This window comes from Nesoenas mayeri (genome assembly GCF_963082525.1).
Source record: "Nesoenas mayeri genome assembly, chromosome: 14".
Lineage (NCBI taxonomy): Eukaryota > Metazoa > Chordata > Aves > Columbiformes > Columbidae > Nesoenas > Nesoenas mayeri.
Window position 1 is genome coordinate 600,633 of NC_137556.1, and position 24,126 is coordinate 624,758.

Here is a 24,126-nt window from a genome sequence, read left to right on the forward strand (position 1 = left end):
AGAAATGTACATGGGGTCTGTGAAGGGTCTGGAACAAAACCAGAATTCCATTGGTTTTCTTCACTTAGGATTTATATCCACTCGTTTCTCCTCAGTTTTGACACCTCTGATCTGTTAGTTACAGGAAGATGTTAATTTTTTGTGTGTCCCATTGGCTGCTGAGACTCCTTTGCCTTGGGGAAGGTTGTGAACCATTCCCTGCAGATCTGAGGTCCCGTTTCAGAAGGTGGATCTCAAGGATCCTGTTGGTGATGTTGGGAGGTGCTGAGTGTTATGGGAGCCCATGAGGAAAGGTGTTCTGGAGTGGCCAGTAATATGTTACTATTCTGTATTTGTTAACCCATTCAGCCAGATTTTTCTTCCTCTTTCTGTTTAATAGGAACGTAAAGGGACAGCAAAGGTTGATTTCCTGAAGAAAATTGAAAAAGAGATCCAGCAAAAGTGGGATGATGAGCGAGTCTTTGAGATTGATGCTTCGGATAGGCAGAACCAGAAGAGGTATCATTACAGTTTTCAGGTGTTTTATTTAACTGCTTGAAGTGTCTTTTGAGGCAACTTTAGTCCTTCAAAACCCGGGGGGAAAAGTGGCCTCTTTTGAACAAGCAGTGTTCTCGGATCATCTGGAGGTGCATTGCTACGGCTGACAACACAGAGCGGTGCGGTACGTGTGCTGGCCGAGCTCCAGCAGGATGGAAAGAGCCTCCTCCCCGTTCCCGGGTGGCGTCAGCACCCTCAGGGGCTTTAGAAACAGATTCTCTGTGGTGACTTGCGCTGTTTGGTGTGGAGGAGGCGCCTGCGTGTGCTGCGCCCTGTGCGCGGTGGCCGGAGCGCCCCGTGTCCAGGGCAGGTGTCTGTGCTGAATGAGGCCCCGGTCCTGGCGCAGGGCGGGCGAGTGGGGCTGAGCCGCCGTGGTCCCGTGGCACCGGCCCATTGGCAGAGGTGCCTGCTGGGCCGTACCTCCGGGAGGACGTCCGCTCTGTGCCAGAGCTCCTCCGCCCTGTCGGTCCTACGTGGGTTTTTCTTTTGCAGTTTTCTCAAAAAGATGATAAAACCTGGCAGTGTATCAGTTCTTAAAATCAAAACTTGCGTTACTGGCAGGGAAAATAGTATTTTATGTCACCGTGGGCTGGTAGTAGCTGAACAGATCGGTTAACTTTTTCACTTATGCATCTTCTGATGGTCATTTTGTGAGCTAATTACAGGTTTTAATTCTTTGAATTTCTTCTCAGCAAAGGGAAGTTCTTTGTTACTTTTCCTTATCCGTACATGAACGGCCGCCTCCACCTGGGACACACGTTTTCTTTATCTAAATGTGAGGTAATTAGTTTTCTTTGCTAGTACCTTTAGATACTGTAGAAAAATGCTGATTTTTGTGGTTAAATTTTGAGCTAACAGCATGCCTTACTAACTGCTTTATAGACTCAATAATGGCTTATTCAAGTCTTCTTCTTTTCCCCGTATTTCAGTGGAAATATTGCTGATTGGAGAGAAATGCCGCTGATTGCTTTTGTAAACTGTAGGAGACCAGACTGCAGTGCTTCCCCCGTTCATTCCTTCGGGGCTGGGGCTCCTGGGAGGTGCTGCTCCATGGGTCAGCCTTCACAAGAGCTCGTACTGTCTCTTCTGCTCATGAGTGCTGCGCTCTGGAACCTGCGTGTTAATGGGCTTTAGATACTAATGGATAGGGTCCCGCAAAGGCGATCTGTTCTCTGCACCCGCTCTCAAGTCCAAAACCCCTCCCTGGAGGTTAGGAAAGCTTGTGTTGCGCAGCCAGGCGGGGCAGACTGATCGCAACATCCCACTTCACCTTCTTTTCGTTTTGTTAGCCTCCTGGGTGCTGCCAACCGCTCTCGTCTGGCTCCCAGTGGTTTCATGCTAAAGAAGGAAGTACACTGATGTTCGGAGTCAGGTGCTGCCTTCCCCGTGTGCCGTTCTTATGCCATCTGATTCGTTTTTCCACTTTATCTAGTTTGCAGTTGGGTATCAGCGGCTCAAGGGAAAGAACTGCCTGTTTCCGTTTGGGCTGCACTGCACTGGGATGCCTATAAAGGTGAGACAGTTTAAATTACTGGGGGCTTTTCCTGATGTTTTCTATACTTAGACTACTTAGAGCATTGCTCACTGTCTGTCCAGAACATTATGTTGATTCATGCAAAAATTCATCAAGATAGTGTGATTTGGAGCCTGCGTTTGTGGTAAAGATGCATTCTGTTGGAACTATACATAATGAGTTTATAGAAAAAAAAAAAAGCCTTAAAATTAAGTTTACCTATTGTATATTTTCATTTGCAAGAGAATCCTCCCTGTAAAGGTTTTCCAATCAGGACAGGCTCTCTTGGAGCCGCAGGTCTCCCAGGAGCTCCTGCAGTGTCCGGAACACGCGTGGCACTGTAGCGCAGCGTGGTCAGCGGGGCGCTGAGCAGTGCTGAGTGCTCCCTGTGCTCTGCCCAGGCTTGTGCAGATAAACTGAAGCGGGAGATGGAATTGTATGGCTGCCCGCCAGAATTTCCTGACGAGGAGGAGGAGGAGGAGGAGAGCTCTGCTAAGAAAGAAGAAGAAATTATCGTCAAAGACAAAGCAAAAGGCAAGAAGGTAAATGCCAAACCGAGGCTTTCTGGACTGGTAGCTGTGCCCTCTAAGCCCCAGACTGTGCACTTGGGGATTTTCCTCCTGTGCACCTGGAGAAACCCGGGATAAAATATTTGGGTTGTTTTCCCAGATAGGTGGCTACTTTTAAGGTAGACTTGAAGAAAACAATGTGTCAATGGCATGGTTCCAGAGATACCGTCTTAATGCATGAAACCTCAGTGGTGAGCTGGGGCACCGCTCGAGAGCTTCCTGAGAAAAATGAGATCACCCACAATAATACTCTGACTTGTTTTTTGGCTGCACAAACATTCACAGCCGAGTTGTAGGAAATAACTTGGCGTTCTCAGCGACGGGGATGGAGAGATGCGCCTGCGATTCTGGTTATTCTCTTGGAACCTGGTATCTGTTCTAGCTAGATACGCTAAACAAAACAATCCAAACTATTTTGGCTTTGAGATTTATGATTTAGGGAGTATCCCAAAGCAAGGCAAAGAATCTAGTCTAGGACAGGTGCAGAGCTGTTCTGAGTGCTGTTTGGCGTGCCAACGGGGCTGTGCCAGCGGAAGGACCCGTGGGGTCCTGGCTGCTCTACCGGCGGAGGGGCCTGCGCTGTGCTGGGAGCTGCTCTGGGGCACAGACACGGGGTATTTGAGGGACGATAGGTGGGAAAAGCAGTATGAGCAAAGTGGCCGCAGAACAGGCATTGGATACCAGAACTGCTCTGCCTCTTCATGCACCTGTTTGCCTGAGCAGGACCTGCCTGAACTGGTCCCTGGTTTGTCACCCCCTTTCTGCGGGTGTGCTGGGCAGGCGCAAGCAGAAGGGGGCTCATTGATGTGCCGTTGGGTACAAGCTAGAAAGTAGTGCAGGTCAGAAACCGATTGTTAATCCTCACTTCTCGAGAAGAGACACTGGAGTATTTGTTTTAACTTGTATAACTGGAAATAGAAACCATAACATGAATAGAGAAAAATGCTCTTGAGCACGTGAAGCTGTTCCGGGTGGGAGAACGTGCGCTCTGCTCCCCCGTCCTTTCAGAGCAAGGCTGCGGCCAAGGCGGGCTCCACCAGGTACCAGTGGGCGATCATGAGGTCCCTGGGGCTGTCTGATGAAGAAGTGGTCCGCTTTTCCGAGGCTGAGCACTGGCTGGATTATTTCCCTCCCCTCGCCATCCAGGATCTGAAGAGCATGGGGCTGAAGGTAACTCTGAAACAGTTATGCGAGCAGCCGTCCTTGTGTCGTTATTGTGCTTGAGAACCTGCTGTTTCTCCTTTGAGAAGACTTTATTGATGCCAGTGTTATTCTAGAAATATTTCTGGTATTTTTGGAATTATTAATTTAACATTTTAATAGTCTTGGGCAATAATGAAGTGCTTTCTTATACAGAACTTATACCCTGTGCAGGGATCACAACTGGAAACAAGAATCCAATAAGGAATGGTGACTTTCACTTCTTGTTTCTGTGTTGAATGACTGTTCTGTCGACAGTAGCTTTAGGAGGAGTAATGATGCGATATTAAATAAAGATACTTGTCCTGCTGACAACAGATTTTTAACAATAAAGACGTGTAGAGATGATGAACTGAAGAAGTGCTGAAATGTAGCTGAGTGGTTGGTCAGAACTGCTACAGACTCCGGAAAGTCACGTCCAGCAGGAAGGGCCTGGAGGCTGCGGCGTCTCGGCTCTCACCGCCCGTGCGCGGAGCTTGCAGGCGCCCCCCTCGTGTGCGTGCGGCATCTGCTTGAGAGAAACTTGTTGTTATTTTTAAAAACAGTAGTTTTGCTGTCGTGAGGTTCCTTGAATTTCTTTATTGTATTTACTTACCAGTGAATCTGACACATTTCCAGGTGGACTGGCGGCGTTCTTTCGTCACAACAGATGTTAACCCTTACTATGATTCCTTTGTGCGGTGGCAGTTTCTTACGTTAAAGGAAAGAAATAAGATTAAGTTTGGGAAACGGTGAGTGTGCCGCTGAGTTTACTGCGGGGGTAACCGCAGATGGAACCCTGTGACACGTTTCTGGAACGTGCTCATATTAACCTGCGATTCTCTAATGTCCAACGCCGTGCTGGGCGCGGTGAAGCAGCGTGTTCACTGCGCTGGCGGAGTGTGGGGGGTTGTGCTCCTGTTTCCTTTCTTCCGTGGGTACCAGCTCAAAGCAAAACGGGGCCAGTGCTGGCGCTCGTGCGGAAACCGAGTGTGACGGGGTGGGACCAGATTGGCGCGGAGTTTGGAAATGCCATTGAGCAGCCTTTTTTCGTAAAGATCTTTTTTTTCAGCTTTGTCTGTGCATTGTTGTGTTTGTTACTAAATGACAACATACCTTTATCTAGATACACAATTTACTCTCCAAAAGATGGGCAGCCTTGCATGGATCACGACAGGCAAACAGGAGAGGTAATATCTTAGTTGGCATTTACTTGCATTACTTAGAATTTATTTTTCCATTCAGTATTTAAAATCATATCTTATAGTAAAATGTATCTTGTCCGTACAGAGTTACTGGTTCTCAGTTGTCAGTGCCTGTGAGAATGCAGTGAACTTCTCTGCTGAGAGCACCTGTCCTGAAACATGGATGATGCTTTTCCGTGTGATTATTTGGCGTTTTGTGCCAGCAGCACCACTACATCGTATTGCTATCTATTGAAACAAAGCAAATAAGCTGTTATTGACTTATGTGTTGCCGAGATAGCGGCTGTCATGAGTAAACTGTTGGACTTAGGAGTAAAGTATAACATCTCTCGCCAGGCTACGTTTTAGGAAACAGCCGTTTGTGTCAAGGGAAATATGATTTACTTGAAGAAAGCATCAGTGCCTTACAGAGCGTTTGGGTTCGGTTGCCACCCAGACAGGGTTGATCGTCTTTGCTGCTCGAGTCCATGTCGATGTTGATTGCTGTGCTGTTTGTGTGAATTGCAGGGGGTCGGGCCTCAAGAATATACGCTAATAAAAATGAAGGTGTTGGATCCTTATCCTGCAAAGTTAAGGTAAGTCTTGAATTTGTAATGGCAAACAGGTTGATCTTATGGCCAGAAGTGACGGTTACATTAGTCTGTTTTGCCTAATGCATAATTTAGTTCCATCCTGTGAATTCTGTCACTTCAAAGCCTTGGTGTCTGTGTGGAGCTGGTATTCACTAGTCTGTGCGGAACTCAAACTGGAGTGTAAAAAACAGAAAGAAAGTGAAAAACCCGTGAAGAACTTAATGACCCACTTTCCTCTGTTAGGAAATGTTCCTCAAGTGCGTATTGCCTGAAAGGCCTGTTTTGTATTGCCACAAATGTCTTTATTTTGGTGACGTGTAAAATACTTTTTCCTCTCCAGCGGCCTGAGAGGTAAAAACATCTTCCTGGTGGCTGCGACGCTCAGGCCGGAGACCATGTTTGGCCAGACCAACTGCTGGGTGCGCCCGGATATGAAGTACATCGGCTTCGAAACCAGGAGCGGGGATATCTTCATCTGTACGCAGAGGGCGGCCCGGAACATGTCCTACCAGGGCTTCACCAAGGATAACGGCGTCGTGCCCGTTGTCAAGGAGCTGATGGGAGAGGTGAGCGTCCCGCAGGCCGGCCAGGCGCGGCCGTTCCTCTGGAGCCTGCGGTCCCGAAGGGGAGGGAGAGTTCTGCTTGTAAAGACAGCGCAGGAACTTTTACGCAGATGTTGGAGTGGTTAGTGGCTGCCAAGCAAGCGGAAGGCGCTTCCTTGGGCGCTGGGCTCCAGCCGCTGCGGGGGTTGCCCTGGCGCGCTCGCCCGTGCGCACCTGCGTCACTGTTGTCCTCGTGTCGCTGGCGAGGGACTGGGTTTAAGTGACACGTCTGCACACTGGAAGTGCCGTGACTTCTGTGCAGGGGTGGAACAGGACGGGAAAAAAGTGATAGCTAGGAGAGGGTCTGGGAAAAGGGCTTTTTGTTGATGCTGAAACTTGCGGCACATTTTTGTGAACCAAGATTTTTTTTCACATGTACTTCCTCTTTATCTAACTAAATATATATATATATAATCTTTAATATATTTGTTTGTAGTATGTAAGTAATGCCAGCAGATTTAAAGAGTGTCAGCTGGGAGAGCTTACTCAGGAGCGCTGTTTGTAACAACACCGTTTGTCCTGCACAGGAGATCCTGGGCGCTGCGCTTGCTGCGCCCCTCACCACCTACAGAGTTATATACGCGCTTCCCATGCTCACGATCAAGGAGGATAAAGGTGAGAACTGCACAGCAGCGTCTTGCCGACCCATGCTCGATGTGCCCTCAGCGCGTGGTGACCGATCTTTGTGTCTGTTTCTTTGTCAAGGAACTGGAGTGGTGACGAGTGTTCCCTCTGATGCTCCAGATGACATTGCAGCCCTGAGGGATTTGAAAAAGAAACAGGTCGGTCTGAGTTGCTTCTGTTTCTGTTTCCTTTCCCTGGTGTGGGAGGTCGGAAGTAGATCTCCAGTGGGTAAAATGGAGCTCCCTTTAGTGGGAGTTCTGCTGTTCAGCTCGCAATCACAGTGAAGTTAAAACCAGCTGGGCTGGGACAGATGTTTGTTCTCAGACTTGAGAGAGAGTTTTGGATGAGAATTGTGTAACTTGTGTTGCGTGTTAAGGTACAGAACAGTACCAGTGGAATCAAAATAACTTCCTCTTGGGGAAGTGACTTCCAGAGACGAGGTGAAGAGCTCTGTATGAATTTCAAATGAGACTCAAAGTAGCTGTTGCTATTGCAGCGTCAAGAGTACCTGAGTGTCTCAACAGCTGTCCCTGGCTGTTGAATGCTTGTCCTGCTCGTTTTCAGGGTAGAGGGAGAGTGAGAGTGGTGTTTCCACTGTTAAAAATGTAGACAATTATGACAAGGAATCACCTGGGAATGAGATGGGCATTAAGTTCAGGTGTGACAAATGGTGAGAAGGCATGGAAGTGACTTTATCTGCTTTATAATAAGATATTGTGTACAGGAAATACACTATGAATGGATAAAAACCTTTAAGTCCAGTAGATTTTTGTTCTAACTGTATTGCCCTCTTTTTTCCCCTCTTTCAAAGGCTTTGAGGGTGAAGTATGGCATCAGAGACGAAATGGTCCTGCCGTTTGAACCGGTACGAACGCTGCGCTGCGTCCACCTGCAGTACCCTCTGGTCACTGAGGAGCTGCGCCTGCGTTGCCCAGAGCTGCCATTTAAACCCTCCTCAGCAGAGCCAAAGAGTTTAAAGTTTTCATGTTTTGCTATGGTTGTATTATTTGGTCTGTTAGGGTTTGTAACCCAGATTTGTTATTCTGTGCTACACTTCAGAGGTGAAGAAAAGTGTTAATTTCTGTTGGAATTACTATTTTGGAGAATGGGTTGCATCATTCTACTGATAACCTGCTGGCTGGTTGAAGCTTAACAGCCTTAGTGGGCAGATGGTTCCTGTCTCAGCTCTGTGCAGAGCGCCGCAGTCCCTTCGGCTCGTGCGGGGTCACGGATCTGTCCTGCTTAGCAAACGCGGGTGACGGGTAGAGCCGCCCCGGTGTCCCGCGTTGTCCTTGGCTCAGCGCTGGGGTCGTGTCAGGAGGCAGAACCGGGTTGTCGCTCGTCGGAGGGCGGCTCGGGGGTCACGCTGGGGGCTGCCAGGGTTGCTCATCCGAGGAGCAGAATTGCACTAATACTTTAAGTCCTGTGTAACCTGCTCAGTAGTAGATGCTGCAAGTTGTCGCACAGAGTAGCACAGTACAGCACAGTTTGACGTAGCCCAGCACCTGCTGCTGCCAGAGGCCTTGGTCAATATTGCTTTTGGCCACGCCGTCAGCAGCACAAACCCTTCCCGGTAGCTGCACCAACTGCCTTTCTTGCCTTCGTGACCTGCGGTTCAGGCTCCCGCAGCAGCCTTGGGACTGCAAACCAAGCAGGGTGTAGTTATCTCTGTTTTGTTCAATGCGTCACTTCTGGCAAAGCTTGTGAAATCTGAGAAACAAGGCTTTGTGTAGATTTTACTACACGGAGGTAGTTTGAACTGCGTATCTGACACTGTTTTGTTAATTCTCAGGTGCCCATCATTGAAATCCCGGGCTATGGCAACCTTTGTGCTCCGTCGGTCTGCGATGAGCTCAAAATCCAAAGCCAGAATGACAGAGAGAAACTTGCTGAGGCCAAGGAGAGGGTGTACCTGAAGGGCTTCTATGAGGGAGTGAGTAACACAAGATTCTCGTGTTTCCTTGCTGAGCTTCATTAGCAGAAAACAAGTTGGTAAATATGATGAATTTAAAAAAAAAAAGGCTGCAAGCAAGAGGGAGTTTCCTTCTCCCGCAGGCGGGTTCCCGGCCCCCCCCGCGGCCGCGCTGCGCCGGCGCGCAGTGACCCCGCTCTGGGGAGCGGAGCCGTTCTGCTGCGAGTGCTCATTTGGAAACTGGTGTGAAAGAGCCACGTGTCGGGCCGTGCTGTGGCTGGCTGTCTTTTTTATCCCGTGTCTTTACTCATGGAATGGCTTGCGGTGGTACATTTGTCAGCTGTTTACTTGAAAGCTGGTAATGATTTTTATTTCTGATTAGCTGTGTTTGATTTGCCTCTGTGTGTGCTGACATGTATACAAACTCATTTTGGGTAAAGATGGCTGTCTATTTAATGAAAAACATAAAATCTCGGTATTGCCATTTTTTGCAGTAACTGCTACTTCATGTTGCTCTAAAGAGCCATTGCACCTATTTCTTGTTAATTAACAAAATCAACTCCTGTGACTCGTCTTTTACAGGTAATGTTGGTGGATGGATTCAAGGGACAAAAAGTTCAAGATGTCAAGAAGGTTATTCAGAAGATGATGGTGGATAATGTATGTGGTAGCGTGCACGCGGTCTGTTCCGTTACCCGCTTTGTCCTTCTCACAGCGGCCGTGTTGCCGAAGAGCCCTCTGTTCTGGGTCTGGAGTGCTCTGTGCTGCTGTGGGTTGCGCCGGAGCGTGAAATGCTGCTGAGGAGGAGCCTGGTGTCCGGGACCGGGTGGGATGAGCAGCTCATTAGAGACCCGGTGCTGCCTCATCCGTCGCCTCGCCTGGGAAGTGCTCGGTGCTCTGCTTCAGTCTTCTGTGTGGCTGGGAAGATGCTGAAGCTGTGAGATCCCGATTGTCAGTGGTTTTCAAGCCGAGCATAGGGTTCCCTGATTAATATTGCTTTTGGCCACAATATCCCGTTCTTTACAGAGTTACGTGAACGGATACCTCAGAAAAGCATGTAGTCAAGTGTTGCCCTCGTTCTGCTAAAGCGGATTCTGAGGCAGGGGGCCTGTGCAGGGATGAAAGCCGTGCGATAAATGCTGTAAACCAGATCGGAACAGAGAGGATGCTTTTCAGCAATTTGTGAGGATTTTCAAGACTTTGCTTAGTACATAATTCTTAGCTTTTATTACCCTTCCAACTCTTAGGGTGAAGCCATGATTTATATGGAACCTGAGAAACAAGTTATATCAAGGTCTGCTGATGAATGTGTCGTGGCCCTTTGTGACCAGTGGTAAGTGCAGTAGAGCTGGAGTTATAAAGTTACTACTGAATTATGTCCTGCTTGTGGATTGCTTTATTACATTAAGCTTTTCCTGACTGTAGGTACTTAGATTACGGTGAAGAGAACTGGAAGAAACAGGCATCAGAGTGCTTGAAACATCTAGAGACGTAAGTTACAAGAGCGGGTGTGAAGGGGAGCAGTGGTTTTGGGTGGTGGGCTGAGAGGGGTCATTAGTGGTAGCCTGTTTGTTACAGGTTTTGTGAGGAGACCAGGAGGAATTTTGAAGCTACCTTGGGTTGGCTGCAGGAGCACGCGTGCTCCAGGACGTACGGCCTAGGTAGGCAAAACGCTCCTTTTCTCACCCAGCGAGGACGGTGCCGCTGCTTTTGGGAGGCTTAAGTGGTAGCCAGAACCCAGACTGGTTTGGGTAACGCAGAGCAGGTTTAGCCAACTTGCATCTCGATGCAGCGTCCTGGGGGAGCCACGTGGTCCCAAACACACGTGGCCAAGGCGGTTTTATCTTTGCGCTGCTGTAGTGATTCTGCACAGCATCTCTGTCGCTCTTTGCCTGGGCCGTCAGTTGGGAAGGGACCTCAGAAGAAGGTCCTAATACCATTTCTTGGGTGTTCTCGCATTCTGTCGAGCCTCTGTCTTGTGCAGCCTGTGACACGGGACGGCTGTTGTAACTGTTGTAATACACAGCGAGTGATCATGAGCTGGAGTTTGTAGCCAGCTTCTTAATGCAACCAAACAAAAATAGCAAGTATTTTCTCTTTAGTAAAATTTTCAAATGCATACATTGAACTTTAAAAAAGGGTTTTTAAAAGTGTAAACATGAGTACCTGCATACGTACGTGTGTATGTATACATGTTCCACTGAAAGTCAAACTGTGCCCGTGTGCTCGTGCGTCGGGCGCGTTGGGGCCGCTCCCGAGCGTCCGTGCTCCTGAGCGTGCCCACCCCTGGTTGCCCGGCAGGGACGCGGCTGCCGTGGGACGAGCAGTGGCTGATCGAGTCTCTCTCCGACTCCACCATCTACATGGCCTATTACACCGTGGCTCACCTGCTGCAGGGGGGGGACCTGCGGGGCCAGGGGGACCCTCCGCTGGGCATCAGGTGAGTCGGCTTGTTTCCTGGGCTGTGCTTATCTCATCTCCTGAGCTGCTCTTGACAAGCGCTGAGTGGCTGATTCGTTGATTCTGTGTTTAAAAAGCATTGTTAACAGTTAACCTGCTGTCAGCTGAAGTTACAGTAAAGCTGCAGAAGAGGAATAGAGAAAGAGAAAGGAGTGTGGTGGCCAGAGAGTGGAGGGATGTCCCTCAAAGCAGAACTGCGCAGAGTCAGTCACCATGTTTAACGCTCTTTGGCTTGCCTCGGAACGGCCCTTGCCGGCTGTTTGAGAGGCTGGGTGCAGGGCTGCTGAGGTGTCTCTGCTCTCTGGGGCTGCTTTGTAACTGCAAAACACTCTGATTCAGTGTACAAAGCGGGCAAGATTTCGTCACTGTGTTTGAAGCTGGTGACTCTCCTAGAAGCTCAGAGCCGTCTTTTGTCTGCAGCTGGTGTGTGGAAACTTGGAAAGTACGAGGGAGAAGGCGTTTGTACCAAAACACATCCCAAGGCTGCTCTGCGGCCTCTTGGTTGGAGGGGTTGTGAACTTCGGTGGTGGAGATCAGAGCTGAGACTGTAACAACTCACCTGGGGTTGAAAACCCGTTGCCAGTCTTGCCTTGAGTCTGATGCTCTAATTCTGCATGTTTTATAAACTGTTTTCTGGAGTAGCTTACACGCTGGAACTGGAACTTCCCTCCTTCAGTGCTATAACTAATCTGAAAACTATTTCCAAAGTGAAGTTTCTTACAAACAGAAATAGTTCTGAAAGACTTGGCAAGGCTTTAATTTGGGCTCAAAGCTCGCTAATTATAGAGAGGCTACCTACACACTAGTAATGCCTGGAAACAGACTTTGAAGTGAGCATCCCGAGCTCCGAATTATAGATTTGATGTAATGAAGTGTATGCAATTAGAATGTGCTCTTACGTGAGTAGATAACATAGAGTTAGCAGGTGCTTTTTGCTAAGGCTGGCTCTGCGGGGTGAACTGAAGGGGGTTTACGGCCCGCCGTGTCGGTCACACTGGGTCACAGTGATCTTTGGCACTAACACAGCAGCTCAGTCACAGCAACTGAACCACAGAACCGTGACTGCCAGAGCTAAACCAGCAAACAGTGCGTGTTGGATTTATCTGCGCTGGCGCTGTCGCCCGTCACTTGACCCCGTCGTTCAGTGTGTCCCGCGGTGCTCTGGGTCCACAGCGCGCCTCCGCGCAGCACCGGCCCGAGCACCTGAGCAGATGTTAACAAGTAGTGAACTCTGATTTGAGATGGTTTAATTTGTGATGCGTGCAGGTAGGATCTGGTGGACTCCAGTGGAATTCTAAGGAGCTAGGAAAACATGGTATTTGTTTATTGCAGGCCAGGGGCTGCAGAGCTCTGGGTCTGAGTTGCATCTCATCAGTGTTTTCATTCAAAATTGTGGACCCTGCCGCTAGTAATTGGTAAAATGTCCTGCAGTAAATGTTGATAATGAGTGGGATCGTTCTCTTCAGAGACTGCTGATTCCTTCCATGTACCAGGCGGCCTTGTGCTGTACAGGCGTTTTTCCTGCGGAGCGCAGGGGATGCTGGTGACCCGGACACAGCTCGGGAGTCGGCCCGGCTGGGCTCAGCCCGGCTCAGGAGTCTGCCCGGCTCAGGAGCTGGCTCAGCTCAGCCCGGCTCAGGAGTCTGCCCGGCTCAGGAGCTGGCTCAGCTCAGCCCGGCTCAGGAGTCTGCCCGGCTCAGGAGCTGGCTCAGCTCAGCCCGGCTCAGGAGTCTGCCCGGCTCAGGAGCTGGCTCAGCTCAGCCCGGCTCAGGAGTCGGCCCGGCTCAGGAGCTGGCTCAGCTCAGCCCGGCTCAGGAGTCGGCCCGGCTCAGGAGCTGGCTCAGCTCAGCCTGGCTCAGGAGCCAGCCCGCCTCGGCTCGGGAGTCAGTTTGGGTCGCAGGTGGTGCCGGGCAGGGGCCGGGTGGCATCTGGAAGAGAAATCACCAGGTTTCCAGGACATCCAAGATTATGTTTAATTGTTAATTACTTTTTCTTTACGGGAGTGCTCATGCTTTCTTAGGAAACATCAAAGGACATTTTAAGCAGAGCATGGCTCGAGCAGTTCTGATTTTGTTTCTCATGTTGGACTCACTCATCTGATCTCACACTCTGCTTATCAAGTGGAATGTGTTGTCAGAATGAATCATTGAGTTTTAAGCTGTCGTACTCAAAGTGCTGTGGATGCAAGTGGAGTGTTTATTGCCATCTCATTATGGGACTGATTCTGTGCAGGGCACATCAAATGAGCAAGCAGGTTTGGGACTACATCTTCTTCAAGGCAGCTCCGTTTCCTAAAACAGACATTCCCAAAGAGAAGTTGGACAAGCTGAAGGAGGAGTTTGAATTTTGGTATCCTGTGGATCTCAGAGTTTCTGGCAAGGATCTGGTGCCCAATCACCTGTCGTACTACCTGTACAACCACGTGGCCATGTGGGCAGAGCAGAGGTGAGTGTGGGGCGTGCAGGACAGCGGTGCTGGGCAGGCCGTGGGGCTGGGAGGCTAATGCTTTTGGGCAGTCCGGGGGTCTGGGAAGCTAATGGCTTTTTGTGACCTACAACCCTCAGAATTAGGTTGAGAATGTGTTCTTATTGTGACTTTGCTGCAGTTGTTTATAGTAGAAGTTATTAGGGCTTTTTCCTCCTTTGGGAGTGGCCAGACTACTAAGTAGCAGCACCTGGAGCCAAATCCAAATGCAGCTGATGTTAGAGTTGTGGTGTTTGGTATTTTTCGTTGGTGGTAACTCTATGGGGGCATAAAATGCCAAATGTTGTCTGTAAATATCTCCTCCTATGTTTTTTCCAGTGTCAAATTGTATTCCTGCACTGGATTTTTGAGCAACTTCATCATCATTAGGTTTTCTTAGTTACTTCTCAAGGATCATCAGAGCAGTGTGTCCATATTCCCATGGACTGTGCAGCGCAGGCTGAGACTCTTTGGTCACGGCATGTTTTTAGAAAGATGTGGTTCTGTGCACTAGGGTGCTATGTTTGCATTCTCCTCTCAAGAGCTGTATAAAACTGTGTATGGGAAGAGCTGCTTTCTGACGTATGGTAGAGACGGGGTGGGGAGTGCGGTATGTGCCACGTATGGTAGAGACGGGGTGGGGAGTGCGGTATGTGCCACGTATGGTAGAGACGGGGTGGGGAGTGCGGTATGTATGTGCCACGTATGGTAGAGACGGGGTGGGGAGTGCGGTATGTATGTGCCATGTATGATAGAGACGGGGTGGGGAGTGCGGTATGTATGTGCCATGTATGGTAGAGACGGGGTGGGGAGTGCAGTGGGTATGTGCCACGTATGGTAGAGACGGGGTGGGGAGTGCGGTATGTATGTGCCATGTATGGTAGAGACGGGGTGGGGAGTGCGGTATGTATGTGCCATGTATGGTAGAGACGGGGCGGGGAGTGCGGTATGTATGTGCCACGTATGGTAGAGACGGGGTGGGGAGTGCAGTATCCGCTGCTCCGCTGCGTGGGGTGCATGGGGCTGCACTATGGGCAGTGCCAGGCACTGGGATAAATGGGATAAACTGGGACAGATGCAGCTGGAGAGGAGCAGGTGCAGCGAGCGAGGTGCAGTGGTGAGTGCAGCGCTCCCTGCGGTGACAATCCCTGACCTTCGACTGCAGTCCTTTTCGTCTTTGAAGACATTCCTAGATATTTTTGGAAGATTCCACTTCAGACGTTCATCCTGAACTGGAGCATCAAATGTTTGTTCTTTTTTTTAAAGAGAAAATATGTTTACTTGAGCAAAAGCTTTGGATCTTGTCTTCAAACAGAGACAAATGGCCCGTGGCTGTGAGAGCAAATGGACACCTGCTCCTCAATTCGGAGAAGGTACGGTGGGGACTCGTGGCGGAGCGGTTTTGTGGCTGTCAGAACAGGCACGTGCTGCCAGGCCGGGAAGTTCCTTCTCGGAATTTGGGAAAGCGGTGAAAGGTCTCGTTTCCTTATTGGCGCCCTCCAGTTTTGCACCGGAGGTGCAGAGCTGCCTTTCCTCCCGTCCCGCTGAACGCTCCTCTTAAGTCAGCTCTTGTACAGCTTCACCAGCTTGGTCAAGATTTCAGTGCATTTCTGCAAAGTTTTAGGGTAATATAGAACATAGAATGATTTTCTTTTTCAGTAAATTTCAGCTTTATTAAGCATTGCAGTAGGTGCAGTGAGAGGAAACAGTTTGTGCCAATAACTTGCTAATGTGTGCAAGCCCTGAAATTGAATGTCATTGAATTTCAAAGAGCCCAAACCTATGAATTAGGCCTTGCAGGCTGTCCAATATGAACCAAAAAACCCCACCAGAGTCCTTCTTGAGGAGGTAAGGCAGGATGAGCTGAAAACACGAATTTTGAAGTAGTATTTAAGTAATATTAAGGGCAAGTCTCAAGTGCAACATTCCGCAGAGTCCCGTCTGCTTGTGCTGCGGGACTTTGTTCAGATCTACCAAACCGCTTTTGCGGTGGCTCAAGGAGAACGTGCTTTCCCAGTGGCTTCCCCAAGCGCTTGTGTCTGTCTCGCTCATCCAACGCCAAAATGGATGTGTGAACAAACCAAGACTCTTCTGTTTCTTCCAGATGTCCAAATCTACAGGCAACTTCCTTACTCTGTCTCAAGCTGTGGACAAGTTTTCTGCAGATGGTGAGTACGTCCTGACCTGCTGCTGGGTTCAGTTGGGCCAGAAGGGCTAACGTCGGTGTTTTGCTCCCAGAGAAGCAGGGGGTTTGTTGGAGTAATGAATTGCAATGAATCTGCCGCTTACCACCTGTTCTTGTTTGAGAAGCTGAGCTCTGTGTAGAACGTTGGGATGTGTGTTGGCACAACAGCCGTTGGAACCAGGAGCGGCTCCTGGTGCTCAGCCCCGCGAAAGGGGCCTGTTTGGTTTCTCCACGTTGGCTCCAGAGCTGGGAACGCAGGACGCGGGCGGCTGATCCACGCGGGGTGCGCCTGCGGTCCCCGCGGGCTGTACCGTACCCGGTTCTCGGTGTGCGTGGCTCCCTCCGGAGCGGCGGTACCCGCCAGGCGCCTCTGGCTGCACAGGCAGTGTGTGAATTCACCTGGCGTTTTACTGACTGACAACGCGCAGTCAGTTGCGGTGAAGTAGAGCCCCTGCTAACTGTGTGCCGGCCGTGTTAGCTGAGCCCGTTTCTTCCAGGCATGCGGTTGGCCTTGGCTGATGCTGGAGACACGGTTGAAGATGCCAACTTTGTGGAAGCCATGGCAGATGCTGGTATTCTTCGTCTCTACACGTGGGTGGAGTGGGTGAAGGAGATGATTGCAAACAGAGACAGTCTGAGAAGTGGTCCTGCCAACACCTTCAACGACAGAGTCTTTGCCAGGTGCTGTACCAAGGCTAACAATGCACTTTGATCCTTTTCTTTCTTGCAAGCAGCACCTCTGTAGGTTTGTTTATTCCTACAAATTAGTGAATTCTGTAAAACAAACCACATTACAGAGCGGGTGATGTGACTGTGCTGCACCGGTGACATTGGGAGTGGTGGTTTATATGGTGTTGCTGTTATGTGGTAGACCATGCAGTATTGATGTGTTCATTTCCTTCCCTCCCCAGTGAAATGAGCGCAGGCATCATGAAGACAGACCAAAATTATGAGAAGATGATGTTTAAGGAAGCTCTGAAAACTGGCTTCTTTGAATTCCAGGTAAGAGCTATCTTTTTAGGTATAAGAAACTAACACTTGGTATTTGGTACTTCGTAGATTTCTTTTGATCCTGATGTCTCAGATCCCTAATTATACAGCTGAATTGGAATCAGAATTGTGCCAAGAAACATGAGTGCTGTAATGGAATCAATCTGAAATCGTGAAGGTCTGCTTTTGTCCTTTCTGCAAAAGTCTAGAGGAAGAGAACTGTACTGCGAATAGTCCTGATATTTAGTATGACTGAAGAGCTGCTCAAAAAAAGACACTATTAAAAAGTGTTTCCTTTCTTTAGCTGCTTGTAATAAGGAACTCTGCATGAGAAATCCAGATAGTGCACCAACAAAACTGTTGGGAAGCAGAGTGCTTTTTGATGTGTTCCATAAACCACGTATCTGGACTGTCTGCTGAACATGCCGCTTCGCTTGGTGAATTACAGAGTCCTTTATGTGGCCCCTTTATGATAATCGGCAGTGTGATTAAGTGGGCTGAATTATTTGTGTGACGGGTCATACTCATTGCCCTTTTCTCGGTATCTTTACGCCAGCTGTTGGGGTGATAGTGCCTGATGCACAATTGTGGATGTTTTTGGTTTATGTCGTGCCAATAAAGAGTTTTTTCAAAGCAGAAGTCAATGGCCACCTGACAGGCTCGCGCTGCGGGGTGTCAGGAAAGCACTGTTCTCGCAGTCATCCCTCATCGAGTTCTCAGCTGCTCGCGTTCTGGAGGAAGCTGGAGCGAAGGGCTCTGTTTCCTCCGCGTTTCTCCGGGGCAGCTGCAGCGCGTTAATGGCCGTGGCCTTGGCTGTGTTTCAGGCGGCAAAAGACAAATACCGGGAGCTGGCGATCGAAGGGATGCACAGAGAGCTGGTGTTCCAGTTCATTGAGGTTCAGACCCTGCTCCTGGCTCCCATCTGTCCCCACCTGTGTGAGCACGTCTGGTCACTGCTGGGAAAGGTACCCATGTTCCTACTCTGGCACCTGATTAGGATCTAGACTTCTGTTGATTTTTAGTAACGCTTGTATCAGGCTGATGGATATCTCTTATATGCAAGTAGAAGAAACATATGTCATATAATACAAAGAGCCATAATACTTTATAGTCTATAGAGCAGTGAACATATAGAGTTAGCCTGTTACTGTCATGATATATACAGCCTTAATGCAAGTCACTTTGGTTGTCTTCTCACAAAGAGGTGATCTAAATTGAACCCAAGGGCTGCGATATCCCTACGCTTACACGTGAAGGAGGCGTTTGTTTAATGGCCTCGTGCCTGTAGATGAAGTTCTGTAGCTGTGCTGTAGCTCATGGAGCTTCAGACCGTCTGAACTCCAGCTGCCAGTCGAGCTGTGACGGGTTGCAAGACCACCCGATGCTGCTGTGTTTCCATCTCGGCGCGTCACTCCTTCTGCTCTCCGCAGCCCGATTCCATCATGAGAGCCTCGTGGCCAGCAGCAGGTCCCGTGGACGAGGTTCTCATTCGCTCCTCTCAGTACCTGATGGAGGCGGCTCACGACCTGCGGCTCCGGCTCAAGAACTACCTGACGCCTGTGAAGGGGAAGGTGAGGCGAGCGGGGTCTGCCCGGGCGCGGGTGCTGGGTTGTTCTGCGTTGCTGAATGTTCTCCTTTGTTCCCCAGAAAGGCGCCGGGGAGCCGTGCGAGAGGCCGTCGCACTGCACGGTGTTCGTGGCGCGCAGCTACCCGCCCTGGCAGCACACCGCCCTGTCGGCCCTGCGCAGGCACTACCAGGTGCTCGCCCTTCCGCCTCCCGGGGCCGCGGGGCTGCTTTGCTGGGGCTCTTTCTATCTGGAAAAGGCTTGTAAGCTGTAATTTGGTACCAATTTATTGAAATACGAAGCAAGGTTGTTTTAATTTTCTTTATGCTTCAACAGCTGTGCAGTGAATTTTGGTGCTTAAAAAATTTCCCAAGGAATGTCATTGATCTGACAATTTGATTTCGTTGGTTTTTGGCAATCTGAGTAAAAAGTGGCCCATATTCTGTTATTTTTTTTCATTTATAAGTGGATAGCATTTAAAATACTCTTCACAGCTGCATTTCTGGGGAAACATTGACTGGCAGATTAATGCTGCCGTACTATGCATGTGCTGTTTTGGTCCCTGAATAGGTGTGTTCTTACAAGAACTGTGTTGAAATGGAATCTATTAGTCATAAGTAGAAGAAAGGAGCTTTTGTGGCAGCAGAAGAACCTCTGCCGTGGGGATCTTGATTAACTGTCCTCTGAGCACATCAGTGTTGGAGCTGGAGGAGTCGGGACTCTGATGTAACTTGTGGGGTTGAAGTAAACCAACATTCCTCATGTGAGGTTTGGTTTGGTGCTATTAAACTGTGGGCATTCCATGGGCTGTTTTCTGCATCACCATCAATCTGCTGTTTGGTCTGATGCACTAAATAGAGTTGTCGCAAATGCATACATTTTGGATGTAAAACCCAAACAATTCAGGAAGTTAGTGCTTAAAAATGTGCTTGTGATAAGGCTCAGGTGTGGGTTTAAAGTGCATTCTGGCAGAAGGCAATGGCAGCGCAGTGCTGCCTGGCCTGAGTGGCAGTGCTTAGCTGGGCCTCTTGGGCAGAGCTTTAAAATTTTAGTTTTAAAATACCTCAAAGGGATGAGAAAATTATTTATGTGGAATCAATGCTAATGCCAAACCTTGCTGGTATTATGGGAAAGCAGAGAAGGTTTATGATACTAAAGGGCAAGTTCTTTTTAGTGATACCTGTCCTTTTAAATTGTCGTTCGTCAGGTCAGCGGCGGCCGCCTGCCCGACAATAAAGTCATTGCCGGGGAGCTCAGCGCCCTGCCGGAGCTGAAGAAGTACATGAAGAAGGTTATGCCGTTTGTTGCCATGATCAAGGTCTGTGCCAGAGGGACAGTTCTTGCCTAGAAAAAGCTGCTGTGAATGGAAGGTGTCAGAGGCAGCGTTAGCCTGTGACATTGTGCACGGCCGGTGTTCCCTTCACGTCACCCCTGGGTCTCCTGCTGCCTTTGGCCTTCGGTCTCTGTCCTGCCCCTGGCTTGTATGGCATCGTCATGGCTTGGTTTAGACTTCTGTGACGTCTCTCGGAGATTCGATGGAAACGTCTCTATGTGAAGTGGCCCGGGTGGTCCAGTGGTCTGGTGGAGGTCTGGTAGTTTGTGTATTTTGCGGGTGGTACAGCCTGTGCCTCACATACAGGTGGATTCCCCTGCATTTGGAATGCTGATGCTCACCCGGTGATTCAGCCCTTGGCTTGTGAAAAGCAGGAGCCAATTGCACATAAAGATGTAGAAACGTCTGGGCTATGCAGATCAGTGGGTTTTTCTCTGAAACCAATTATTCAGCAATTCCAGTGTTCGAAGTGCTTTTCTACATGTGCTTCCTGTTTGTCAAAGGAGAGGTTAAACGTAAAGAAAGTGCGTGATTCGCTCCGTACTAACGCAGGGGATGTTTTACACGGCGCCGGCAGCGGGCGGCACAGCCGCGTGCGGAGCCGCCGGGGCCGGACGGGGACGGGGACACCCCCGGGACACAGCTCTGCTTCAGGACAAAGCCTCACGTAGTTTTTGTATTGCCTTTAATACTCTGTCTCTTGTGGCCGCTGCTGTCGGCTCTCTGGACTAATTAAGTGACTTTTATGTTGCCACATAAAGTAGTTGTTATTTCCCTGCAGAGAACCTGTTTCACAGCTGCTGTGAATGTGTCCGGTTGTTGTGTGCTTGTCCCTCCTTCTAATCTGGGGCAGAAGTCTGAATCTCCTCCTGTGAAATACCACTGAAATGCTGACTTATTTTGTGAATTCTCCACCTGCACATTTAAACAGGGATTATAAATAACTGTGAATGTCAAGCACCTTTTCAATTCTATATTGAAGATGTGTTCTAATTGCTCTTACTCCTCCTGTCGGTGTCACTAACTCCCTGTAGAAGAAGCCTTGTTAAAGGAAATTATTGCTCCTCCGTTAGCGTGCTGTGCCAGCAGAGAGCTCGTGTTTAAAAGCCCGTTCTCTTCATGACTAATGTAGATAGGTTGCTGTTCTGGAGCATCATTTCCCTTGCAGCCTTCAGAGGGTTTGAATCCTTTTCTTTGTTTTCCTTCCAACAGGAAAACCTGGAGAAGAATGGCTCACGCGTTCTTGATCTGGAGCTGGAGTTCGATGAGCGTGCGGTGCTCATGGAGAACATCGTGTATTTGACGAACTCCCTGGAGGTTGGTGTGCCCTGGGCCTCCCTGGGGCGGCTGGAGCGCCGCGGTGGCCGCGCACGCAGCCTCGTGTTCAGGGGGGCAGCGACCGCGGGCGCTGCGGGCGGCGGGTTCGCGTGCCCGGTAACTCCTCATCTCTCCAAGACAATTAAGCTCCTGTTTATTTCCCTTCCCGCCCTGTGTCTCTTTTTTTAACAGCTGGATCACATTGAAGTAAAGTTTGCGTCTGAAGCAGAAGACAAAATCAAAGAAGACTGCTGTCCTGGAAAACCATTTTCCGTATTCAGAACGGAGGTAAAAGCAGAAATTCCGATATCGAAAGTCTGAAAAGTAAAAAGCAAACAAACAAAACAAACCAAAGAACCCCCCAAACAAAGAAAAAAACCCCAAAGAAACAACAAAAAAAGCCATTTAAAATCTCTAATCAGACATGAACATTGGAGATCTTTGCCTTTGATCCCCTTCAAAAGAAGAAACATCTCCTGAAGCAATTAGGGTTTATTTTCTTGCTCTGTGTAGCGCCCTAAACGTGGTACCTGGGCTTTGAGGCTCTTCAGGCAGCACGGTGCAGTGATTTGACCTGAGGACTGTTAGGAATGGGTCACCGCAGAATTAGCATGTGCTCATGTTTGCTTCTTTCCACCACCTGCCTCGCCTGCCGTGTTCTGGATAAGGTAGATGGTATCTCAGTTAGAACACGGGCCAAGTGCAGGGAATTGGGAAGGTCTTGTGCAGCTGAATCTCACTGCACCGTTATTTAGGAATTGTTGTGTTGCTTATCATACTTGTTTCGAGGTATTAGAGTTTCACATGGAAATTCATATTCCTTGTTTGCTGAATCTTGAAGTGTTATTTAATACTTTCTGTGCTTGTCCGCTGGTTTATAACGGGCCAATAAATGGCATTCAGTTGCATAAAGATAAAACCTTTCAAAAGTCCAGTGTTCCCGCAGCCGTGTCGTGGAGTCTTGGCAGAACGAATGAGTGTGTAAGCAGGGCTGCCGCGGGGGTGCCGTGTGTGAACATCGCTCGCTCTAATGCTTTTCAGCAGCAGAAACGTGCCTGGTTTCCCTCTGTGCCCTCGCAGCGGCGGGTGCGCGGCTCGGGTGCGCGGCTCGGGTGCGCGGCTCGGGTGCGGATTCCACCACCAGCACTGTTTCTGAAGGAAGTTAATCCATCTGGATTGTTTGTTGACAGATGTTTGGTTTGGTTTCGTGTTTCCTCGAGGCTTGGATCGCAAATACGGATCCTCCTTTAACGTTTGGCCTTTCCTACAGCCCAGCGTGTCTGTGTTTCTGGTGAACCCTCAGCCGTCGAATGGCCACTTCTCTACCAAAATCGAGATCAGGCAAGGAGACAGCAGAGAGACGGTGCTCAGGCGCCTCATGAAGATGGACAGAGGAATCAAAGGTGAAGCGCTGCGCACATGCACACGGTTGGGTCGCTGGTGTGGGAGGGAAGTGGAAGCGGAGCTGCCGGAGTTCCTGCTGCTGTCGGAGGGGCTGGGGGTTTTGTGTCTGAGTGGACAGGAAAGAGAACCCGCAGACAGGCTTTGCTGTGGGTTTCCCTCGCTCGTCCGTGTTCTGCGGCTGGTGCACTGAGCCCAGGCTCAGCCGCAGGTTGGTGCGGGTGATATTTCCATTTGTGCTCTGTCAGCAGTTATAGGGAGCTTCTGCCACTGCAGTGTTTCTGGAAAGGAGCAAACTCTTTTCTAGCCCGCGTGTTGATAACTTCAGTATTCCTCACTTCTCCACCTGCTTGGAAAGACGTTTTCAGACAGCGCGGAATAGCATGATAGAATTTCACGTTAGACATGGTTGAAACAAGCATTAAGTTTCTGGACTGTGCAATGAAAGCAAATAGCGTTCTTAAAGGAACAGCAGGCGTGTTTCTGTTGGAGAATGTGGGAATTAAGAATGAAACAAACCCAAGGCACGTGAGCTGGTACAGAGGCAAAGCTGGACCTCACCCAAGAGCTGTGACAGCAGGGTCATCTCTGGCTGTGTCTTTCAACAGCTTGTGTTTGTATCAGTGTGTGTCAGTGGAACAAAGACAACTCCCTGCAGGTGCCCTGCACGCAGAGCGGAATGTACGATAGCGTGTAGCAAAGTACGGCTGGGAAATGCCCTGTACAGGCGGTGGATGTGCACGCGTGTCGGCCAGCCTTCTGCTGGGTGGATGTTGTGAAGTGACTGAGGACCAGGAGCGGAGGCAGTGCCGGTTCTCGCCCTGCCCGTTCCGGACGGTGCGCGGCTCTGGTGTCCCTGCTCGCGCTGTGCCTGCGGGCAGCCCGGGCTGGGGACCCGCGGCTCCCTGCGCGTGCTCGTGTTCGCTCTGCGCTCTTTGCTTGGTGAGTGTTTTGACAGGGAATTGCGATAGCGCCGCTCCCGTCTGCCTGTTCTCCCGGCCCTGGGAGTCGCTGCTCAGCAGATGGTCCCATAACCGCTCAGTTAGGCCTGGCTGTGCCAGAGCCAGATGAGGCAAATGCAGGGCTTATGTGCCCGTTAGGAGCTGGTGTGGCTGTGTGGTTTACCCCGGTTCTGTTGATAACTTGCTTTGCAGCGGGTGTAAAGCTGGGCATGGACGTTATTCCCAAGAGAATGTATGTTCTTGGAGCAGATATTTTGAAGTGTTAAGTGTTGTTCTGCTGAATTCAGTGGCTGCTGTAGGTTGTGTGTAGATCCTGGAGCGTAACCAGCCGCTCTCCCCGCTGCAGATCTCTCGAAAGTGAAGCTGATGAGGTTTGACGATCCTGTGCTCGGGCCCCGCCGGGTTCCGGTCCTCGGCAAGGAGGAAGCGGAGAAGAGCCCGATTCTGGAGCAGGCCACCTTCCACATCGACCTGCGCGAGAAACGCGTCCGCGTCTCTGAGAACGGCCTGACGAAGGACATCGGCGACACGCTCGTTTATCTCGTTCATTAAGCTGGCGCGTGCCTGACTCGATCCCAGCACCGAGAAACCTCCCGGAGTGACTTGGAAATCATCTGTAGTGAACAAAGACAAGAACTAGCTCTATAAAAAGATCCACCTAAAGCAACCTAATTTTGCATGCAAGTTCACCCCATCTCTTTTTAAAAGTGGGTATAATAAACTTATTTTCCTCTGGC

The 24,126-nt window shown here is 49.7% G+C and overlaps 1 protein-coding gene across 2 annotated transcripts; it reads left to right on the forward strand.

The window, feature by feature from the left end:
* Nucleotides 1-384: 384 nt before the first annotated feature.
* LARS1 (leucyl-tRNA synthetase 1) lies at nt 385-24,126 on the forward strand. Of its 2 annotated transcripts, none has more exons than XM_080353528.1 (31): nt 385-498; nt 1,230-1,317; nt 1,970-2,050; nt 2,452-2,592; nt 3,628-3,789; nt 4,438-4,550; nt 4,925-4,988; nt 5,511-5,578; nt 5,916-6,141; nt 6,705-6,792; nt 6,883-6,959; nt 7,613-7,666; nt 8,594-8,734; nt 9,296-9,373; nt 9,961-10,046; nt 10,139-10,204; nt 10,292-10,374; nt 11,015-11,153; nt 13,406-13,618; nt 14,952-15,009; nt 15,741-15,804; nt 16,319-16,502; nt 16,733-16,823; nt 17,636-17,776; nt 18,242-18,382; nt 18,459-18,569; nt 19,584-19,694; nt 20,922-21,026; nt 21,219-21,314; nt 22,297-22,429; nt 23,736-24,126. In XM_080353528.1, the coding sequence occupies exons 2-31, from the start codon at nt 1,267-1,269 to the stop codon at nt 23,939-23,941; spliced, it is 3,372 nt and encodes a 1,123-aa protein (XP_080209654.1). In that variant the 5' UTR covers nt 385-498; nt 1,230-1,266; the 3' UTR covers nt 23,942-24,126. The 2 variants fall into 2 exon arrangements, with proteins under 2 accessions (XP_080209654.1, XP_080209655.1); XM_080353529.1 differs by lacking the exon at nt 23,736-24,126 and adding an exon at nt 22,735-23,099.